The sequence below is a fragment of the Piliocolobus tephrosceles genome, chromosome 13 (assembly GCF_002776525.5).
Source record: "Piliocolobus tephrosceles isolate RC106 chromosome 13, ASM277652v3, whole genome shotgun sequence".
In the NCBI taxonomy this organism is placed as follows: Eukaryota; Metazoa; Chordata; class Mammalia; order Primates; family Cercopithecidae; genus Piliocolobus; species Piliocolobus tephrosceles.
The window spans coordinates 8,545,919-8,553,970 of record NC_045446.1 but is presented as its reverse complement, the minus strand read 5'-3'; the positions used below and the strand labels follow the sequence as shown (position 1 = coordinate 8,553,970).

Below are 8,052 nucleotides of genomic sequence, written 5' to 3'. Positions count from 1 at the left end.
AGAGAGTGGGGAGGAGAGGCCTGGGCTGGGCCCTTCAAAGGCCTGTGAGGCCGGAGCTCAGCCCAGCCCCAGGAGGGGAGTTGGGAGGCTCAGAGCCGGGGCGTGGATGGGCCCAGGGCCACAGGGCCAGGAAGGATGAAGGCCGTGGCCTTTGCTTGAGGAGGCATTTTCCCTGGAAGGAGGTGCGCCCAGGGGTTCTGTGCATGCCGGACTAGAGGAGGGGCAGGGGCGGGCAAGGGCTGGGGTCAAGGACCCCTCCTCCCCTCTGTGTGAGTGGCTCTGGCTGGCCCCAGGCCTGGGCTGGCGGGAAACCCCTCCCAGCCCTCACTGGCCCCTTCTTCCACAGGAAGGCCAGGCCCCTGACCCCAGCCCTGTCCCAGGCCCACCCACAGCTGCAGCCTCTCAACAGCCCCCTGGTGAGTAGCAGGAGTGGTGACCATCTCAGTTCCGGCTGTTCACAAAGCCTGGACCAGGGACTTCCTGGGGATGGGTGGTGGTTAGGGGGTGCCTGATGATCATCTCTGTCTGCAGGTGGGAGTCCCCTCTCGGAGGAGCCACCCCCGAGCCCAGGGGAGGAGGCTGGGCTGGTAAGGAGGTCTAAGTGGGAGGAGCTGATGGTTGAGCACCTCCTATTCAGGGCCTGGGCTGAGTCCACCCTGTTCTCTGCCTTTTCCACCCCAGCAACGGTTCCAGGACACAAGTCAGTATGTGTGTGCAGAGCTGCAGGCCCTGGAACAGGAGCAGAGGCAGATAGATGGGCGGGCGTCTGAGGTGGAGACGCAGCTGAGGAGCCTTATGGAGTCAGGTGGGGCATGCATCTGGGGGGTCCCTTCCCCAACACATGTCACTAGGTCTGCCCGGCCCTGCAGCTGTTCCTGACCTTGGGAGGAGCTGGGAAGAGGCACGGCTGGCGTCAGCGTTCCCATTTTACAGCCAGGCATGCTGAGGCCCTGAAGTGGCTTCCTCGAGGCACACAGTTCTGGCTTCTGGGATGTCACAAGGGAGCAAACCCCCTCCCCCAACCCCCAGCTGCCCTACCCTGATACCGGGGCAGGGGGCAGGCCTGGTGACTGTCCCTGTCCAATGCAGGTGCCAACAAGCTGCAGGAGGAGGTGCTGATCCAGGAGTGGTTCACCCTGGTCAACAAGAAGAACGCTCTTATCCGGAGGCAGGACCAGCTGCAGCTGCTGTGAGTGCTGGCCCCGGGCCAGGAGAGCAGAGGGACTCTGAGCTACTTTGGTTAGGGTTCTTCACTACTTTGTTCTTCCTACAGAGATCTTTTTGACAAATGATTCCTCCTCCATCTGACTGTTTTTGCCCTAACCAATTTGCTGCTTAAAGTGTAACACTGGCCGGGTGCGGTGGCTCCCGCCTGTAATCCCAGCACTTGGGGAGGCTGAGGCAGGCGGATCACCTGAGGTCAGGAGTTCAAGACCAGCCGACATGGTGAAACCCCATCTCTACTAAAAATACAAAAATGAGCCAAGTGTGGTGGCACGCGCCTGTAATCCCAGTAACTTGGAAGGCTGAGGCAGAAGAATTGCTTGAACCCGGGAGGCGGAGGTTGCAGTGAGCCGAGATCAGACCATTGCACTCCAGTCTGGGCAACAGAGCGAGACTCTGCCTCAAAAAATAAAAATTAAAAAAAAATTAAGGATAAAACTCTTAAATTAGAACTATTTTTACTAATAAGAAAACCGGCTGGGTGCGGTGGCCTGTAATCCCATCACTTTGGGAGGCCGAGGCGGGCAGATCACAAGGTCAGGAGATGGAGACCATCTGGCTAACACAGTGAAACCCCGTCTTTTTTTTTTCGAGACGGAGTCTCGCTCTGTCGCCCAGGCTGGAGTGCAGTGGCGCGATCTCGGCTCAGTGCAAGCTCTGCCTCCCGGGTTCACGCCATTCTCCTGCCTTAGCCTCCAGAGTAGCTGGGACTACCAGCGCCCGCCACCTCGCCCGGCTAGACCGGGTTTCACCGTGTTAGCCAGGATGGTCTCGATCTCCTGACCTTATGATCCGCCCGTCTCGGCCTCCCAAAGTGCTGGGATTACAAGGCTTGAGCCACCGCGCCCGGCCGAAACGCCATCTTTACTAAAAATACAAAACATTAGCCCGGTGTGGTGGCGGGCACCTGTAGTTCCAGCTAATGGGAAGGCTGAGGCAGGAGAATAGCTTGAACTCTCCCGGGGTTCAGAGATTGTAGTGAGCTGAGATCGTGCCACTGCACTCCAGCATGGGCAACAGAGGGAGACTCTGTCTCAAAAAAAAAAAGAAAAGAAAAAGAAAACCGAGGCCCAGGAAGTTGAGGGCTGAATTTCCCAATGTGACCCTGTTCCTTTACAGTAAGGAAAACAGAAGCCCAGAGAGATATGATCTGGTTCCCATGTGGGGTCCAAAGTCACTCTGCGGCCATTGCCTTTGTCATCCTGCTGGGTGGGGACAGCTTTGCCTCCCTTTTGCATTGGGGATCATTTTTCAGAATAACTGTAGCCAATACTTCCTGTTTATGAGTGTTCATCCAAATAATCCTTCAGGGATCCTTCGGGGTAGGGGGGCAACATAAACACCCAGCAATTGGAGAAAACAGAAGAAAAGAGATAATGTGGTCTGGAGACTGGAGGATAGCTCTGTGGTCAGCCCTGCCCTCCTTGGGAACTGCTGGGGAGGTGGGATGGGGTCAGGGAGTGGCCAGAGCCCTGGGCAGTCTCTCCCCATGCCCCTTTTCCTGACCTGCCACCCCCCTGCACCTTCTAGCATCGAGGAGCAGGACTTGGAGCGAAGGTTCGAGCTGCTGAGCCGCGAGCTGCGGGCCATGCTGGCCATCGAAGGTGGGACATGGGCTCAGGGGGCGGGAGGCAGGACAGAGCCAGGGTAGAGGCGGCACAGCGCCGGGCCCGCGCCTCCTGACGCTTAGTTGCTTCGACCCTCAGATTGGAAGAAAACGTCCGCGCAGCAGCACCGAGAGCAGCTCCTACTGGAGGAGCTGGTGTCGCTGGTGAACCAGCGCGACGAGCTGGTCCGGGACCTGGACCACAAGGAGCGGATGTGAGTGGCGCTGGGCGGCGCTGGGAGTTGGGAGGGTCCAGGACATGCTCCCGCAGAGGGCTGGTGTGGACTCCGCCCAACGGCGCTCTGACTCGAACCCATTCCCCCCAGCGCCCTGGAGGAGGACGAGCGCCTGGAACGCGGCCTGGAACAGCGGCGCCGCAAGCTGAGCCGGCAGTTGAGCCGGCGGGAACGCTGCGTGCTGAGCTGAGGCCACTGGCCTGGGTGGTCCATAACTTCTCATGCCCCCGGCGTCCGCCGCTGCCCCGGGCCTGCGCTGCGGAGGACCCGGCTGTCCCGGATACCGCGCGCGTGTCCGCTAGGGGCCGCTGGCGCCCTTCCCGGGACGGGGCGGGGCGGATCCTCGACCCCACGGGCGGGGCGGCCGCCGTATTTATTTGTCACCGAGTGTGTGCGCGCGCTCGCGGCGGTGCGGGGTCCTCCCCGACGGCACGGCCGGGCCGGCAGCCTCGGGGAGAGGGATGCCTGGGCACTGCTGCCCCGCGCCGGCTTGCCCTCCTGTTCGCCAGAGCAATAAAGTTGGACGAGGCTACCCCAGCGCCGGCCTTTTCTCCGCTGCACCTGGGCTCTCAATAGGCGGAGGAGAGTGGGCCGAGGCTGAGGAGGGCGGCTCTGCCATCCTAAGCCGGTTGGTACGGCTTCGAGGTTCCCAGGGCCAGCGGAGGCTGGACCTCGGCCTTTCCCGGATGGTGGCCGGGGGCTCAGGGAAGTCCCGTTGGAAATACTTGAAAACAGCCGAAGCGGTTGCTCATTTTATGATTAACACAGTATCCCCGAGGCCTCCCACCCACCCCCACCGCGGCCCCATCTCCTGATTCTTCCCCAGCCACTCTTGGCTGCTTCCTCCTTAGGTGCCGCCACCTTATGGGAGCTGAACTCAGTCACCTGATGCTTCAGCAAGCAGGGGCTTGTCCTGAAGCTGGGGCCGCGGGGGGCAGGGTGCTCAGAGCCAGTTCATCCTGCCCTAGGATGCCACCTTGGTTCTCAGCAGTCACAGGACCACTGGGCCTGAAGAACTTCCCCATGGCACGGACCTGTGGCAGCTCAGAGAAGGTCTCCACGGCCAGCAACATGGCCAAGAGTCCTAGAAGCAAGTAACCTGGGGAGGAAAAGGTGCTGGGGCAGCGCCTGGGTGCTGGTAATGCTCCCTGCCCACCTCCCAACGCGGTGACCTGCCCTGGCAGCTGGCGCCACTCACCATCCCCCAGAGCTCTTCAACTACCCTTCCCACACCGTGCCCAGAAGTGGGGTCCCTCCACCTGCAAGGACCAGACCCCCCAGTGATATATGGGAGTCCTAGTCCAGGCTCCTCTTCCCCCTTCCCCCACACGCTCTTAGGTGGCTGGACTTATCAAGAAGTGCGAGCTGGCCCAGGTGGGAAATCACAGGGTGCAGGCCGCGGCCGTGGCCGGGCAGCAGGTCCCCCAGGCCAACGGTGCTGAGTGAGCTGAAGCAGAAGTAGACGGCCCCCAGCAGGCTGCAGTCACCCTGCAGGCCCCACAGCACCAGTGCTGGCAGCAGCACAAAGCTGCTGGCCACCAGCAGGCCCACTGCAACTGCCTGCAGCAGCGCAGCCCTGGCCGGCGACAGCTGCCAGTGGACCGCTACCCAGGCACCTGGGTGGCTGAGCGCAGGCAGCAGGCAGTGGCGCAGGGTGGCCACGAGAGCCAGGGAGGCTGGCAGCCCCAGGGCTGCATAGACCACGCAGAAGACCTTTCCGCCTGGTGATAGTGGGGCCATGTGGCCATAACCTGGAGAAGAGAGTCAGTGGACAGTGAGAGCTCTGAGTGCCGTGTCTGCTGGGGTCCCTGCCTACCCCAATACCGCCTTCTGTAGAAGGCTGCCCTCTGGTGGCCTTGAACTGGCCAGGTCCAGGTTCTAGCTGACTTCCTCCTTGGGCAGGGGGTCTCTTACCCTCTCTGGGCCATTTTTCTTTTTTGGGAAATGAAAGGATGAAAGACGACAGTTCCTCAAGCCTTCTGTAGCTGGGACAATTCTGAGAACTGCACTGCCCTTAAAAGATACTGCTGATTCCACAGCTGGTGGAATATCATCCACTCTTTCCCCAAATGTGTGTCATGTCCTGTGTGCCAGGCTTTGTGCTGGCATCTGAGCCCGGGCCCTGACAGCTCTGGTGGGGGAGTCGGGCAGGAAAATCACGAAGGGCTGCAAAGAGGCAGCATGGCGGAGAGAGGGCATGTGCCAGGTGGGGAGGGGTGGGAGCGGGGGGTGTGCTGGGAGAACAGCGTCAGCTCATACAGAGCTGCAAACGCACATGCCTGCTGGAGCCAGATGGGAGCCAAACAGGAGTGGTGGGGACAGAGGTGCGCTGGAGAGGGTGAGCTGTTTCCAAGGGCAGGCCCCATTCTGCTCCTGTCAGGATGTTGCCTCGCAGGGATTCTGGCTCAGTGTGAGTAGGTTTCCTGATTTTCCAAAAGAAGTTGGAAATACAGGCCGGGCACAGTAGCTCACACCTGTAATCCCAGCACTTTGGGAGGTTGAGGTGGGTGGATGGCTTGAGGTCAGGAGTTTGAGACCAGCCTGGCCAACATGGCAAAACCCCGTCTCTACTAAAAATACAAAAATTAGCTGGGCATGATGGTGCACGCCTGTAATCCCAGCTACTCAGGAGGCTGAGGCAGGAGAATTGCTAGAACCCAGGAGGTGGAGGTTGCAGTGAGCTGAGATCGTACCACTGCACTCCAGCCTGGGTGACAGGGCCAGGCTCTGTTTCAAAAAAAAAAAAAGTTGGAAATACAAGTTCCAATTCAAAAAATACTGAGACACTTTGTGGGGCAAAAAATACGAAAACCCAGGGCTGTGGGTCCTGTTGCTGCTTTTCCCTGGGCCTGTGCCCACACGATTTCTCTGCAGAACTCTCTCATCCCTGTCTGTGCCCTCCTGCTCTGCGAGCATCTCATGCCAGCCTCCTCCCCTATCTTCCCTCACTCCTCCACCTGAGGCCATGGTCCTGCTCTGTCCTTCCCAGGTTCCTTCTATTTGCTTCCATCTAAGAATCCATCCCACTGTATTGTATCCCCTACCTGGCCACAGGCTGTGGCATCTGGGCAGCTCTCCTGGGTCTCAAAGGGTGCCTGGGGTGGGACTGGGGAGGCCACACCCTTCCTGGCAGCTGAAGTGGAGGCACCAGTTGGGGTGTGTTGATGGGGAGCCCCAGCTGTGATGTCGGGCCTCACAGGGCCTAGGCTCCATCTGGCTCTTTGGGGCTGAAGGAAGGGCTGCATGAATCCCAGGGACCCCAGGGAGCGATGGCCTCAAGAGCTGTGTGCCCCCGACTTGGCTGCCAGGCTCTCTTACCTGTGGTGGTGAGGATGCTGGCAGTGAAGAGCAGGGCTGAGGGAAGGTCCCAGTTCCTGGCCTCTGAGCTGTTGCCCAGGCTGGAGACCCCATGGGCCTGGGTGGCCAGGGCAGTGCCCAGCAGCTCTTCCAGTGCTCCAGGTGGCAGGCAGGCCCTATGCTCTGCCTGGAAGGCTGCCAGCTCTGCCCTGAGCTCAGCCTGAAGCCTGCATGCAGGAGGCCCCTCCAGGGCCTGGAACAACACAGCCCCAAGCCCCAGGGTCAGTAAGTGGGCCACAACCAGGAGCCCATATCGGGCCCAGGGCTTTAGACACCCCATGGCAGGCTGCTGGGGTGCCGTGGGAGCTGGCGGCTCCACCTCAGGCACCTGGGAAGGGCTGGGCAGGGCCGGGCCAGGAGGAGGTGCTCTGTGGGTGGCTGGGACCCGGCTGGGGTGGCTGGGGTATGAACAGAGGGAGGTGAGCTGCCTCACCCCTCCCAGGTTCTGGAGGCAAGACATTTGCCCATTTCACAGCAGCTGGGACGGTGGGGATGGGTGGAGGAAGCTGAGGCCTAGACAGGACCTCACACTTATTCAAGGTCCTGCTCACTCAGGCACCCATACTGCATTCATTCATTCATTCAGCAAGTGCTTAGGGAAGAGGACAGGCACAGGTCCTTTCCTTCCTGGTGTTTACACAAGAAACCTCTTAGCAAAAAAACTGGCAACCTCACATTGTCATGAGTTCCATGAAGGAGATGCCCTGGGTGATGGGAGAGCCTGTGGGGAGGGGGGTTATCTGACTGGGAAAGCTCCGCTAAGGAGGTGACATTTCAGCTGGGGAGTAAGAGGCTGGTGAAGGTAGGAATGAACTTGGGGTGTGAGAGGAACAGAGGGCTGGCTGTGGTGGGGGAGAGTTGGGGGTGAAGGGGGGATAAGGACACAGGCCCTTGAGGACAAACGTGGTCCAGGGAGACCTACGCTGGGCTACTGTAGGCGTCCTGGATGGAGTGATTTTGGCCTGGGTAGTACGGTGGGAGAGGAATGGTGGCAGCTGGGAAGGATCAGGTGAGGGCAGGGGTAGGAGGTAGGGAGAGGACTCCAGGGTGCTCAGAGTACCCAGGCAGATGATACCCTTGAGCCTGATTGCCAATTCTTCCTGAGAACCCTTTACGCCTGCCCTCCTGACTCCCTGCCCCTGAACTGTAGAGACGGAGTCTGGCCGCCATGGGGCACCTGGCAGAGGGCAAGTGGGAGCCTGGGTTCCAACTCCTCTAACCTCAGAGGGGCTGAGGGCAGAGGCCGAGGAGGGGACCTTGCCCTTGGATATGGTGTGGGAGTGCCAGAGCCCCCATGGCAGTGTGAAGAGAATTGTCAGGGGTGCCAGATGCCATGGCAAGTCACGATGCTGGGAGGTGGGTAGAACTTACTACTTTTTATCTTTTTTGAGACAGTCTCGCTCTGTCGCCCAGGCTGGAGTGCAGTGGCACAATCTTGGTTCACTCAACCTTCGCCTCCTGGGTTCAAGCTATTCTCCTACCTCAGCCTCCCAAGTAGCTGGGACTATAGGCACCCATGACTATGCCCAGCAATTTTTTTTTTTTTTTTTTTTTTTTAAGTGGAGACGGGGTTTCACCATATTGGCCAGGCTGGTCTCGAAATCCTGACCTTGTGATCCATCCGCCTCG

At 59.7% G+C, this 8,052-nt stretch overlaps 2 protein-coding genes across 6 annotated transcripts in view; one reads left to right on the top strand and one right to left on the bottom strand.

Moving 5' to 3' along the window:
- Positions 1–3,603, top strand: part of EHBP1L1 (EH domain binding protein 1 like 1) — a 17,083-nt gene extending 13,480 nt beyond the window's left edge. For all 5 annotated transcript variants that reach the window (XM_023186115.2, XM_023186114.2, XM_023186119.2 and 2 more), the window contains 7 exons: positions 347–416; positions 532–587; positions 682–805; positions 1,090–1,189; positions 2,755–2,828; positions 2,931–3,045; positions 3,157–3,603. In XM_023186115.2, the coding sequence (XP_023041883.1) occupies positions 347–416; positions 532–587; positions 682–805; positions 1,090–1,189; positions 2,755–2,828; positions 2,931–3,045; positions 3,157–3,256 (639 nt within the window). In that variant the 3' untranslated portion in view covers positions 3,257–3,603. The remainder of the gene's footprint in view (positions 1–346; positions 417–531; positions 588–681; positions 806–1,089; positions 1,190–2,754; positions 2,829–2,930; positions 3,046–3,156) is intronic.
- On the bottom strand, positions 3,592–7,911 carry KCNK7 (potassium two pore domain channel subfamily K member 7). The gene is made up of 3 exons (XM_023186128.2): positions 6,385–7,911; positions 4,419–4,817; positions 3,592–4,165 (listed from the first exon to the last, which is right to left on the bottom strand). The coding sequence occupies exons 1-3, from the start codon at positions 6,881–6,883 to the stop codon at positions 3,960–3,962; spliced, it is 1,104 nt and encodes a 367-aa protein (XP_023041896.1). The 5' UTR covers positions 6,884–7,911; the 3' UTR covers positions 3,592–3,959.
- Positions 7,912–8,052: the final 141 nt, after the last annotated feature.

Excerpts from the sequence above, each read along its gene's own strand:
- KCNK7 (XM_023186128.2), bottom strand. The coding sequence starts at position 6,883 with ATGTCTTGCCTCCAGAACCTGGGAGGGGTGAGGCAGCTCACCTCCCTC. Across the intron at positions 4,818-6,384 it reads CAGCATCCTCACCACCACAG|GTTATGGCCACATGGCCCCA; the intron begins GTAAGAGAGCCT and ends TCTCTTCTCCAG. Across the intron at positions 4,166-4,418 it reads GGGCCAGCTCGCACTTCTTG|GTTACTTGCTTCTAGGACTC; the intron begins ATAAGTCCAGCC and ends TTTCCTCCCCAG.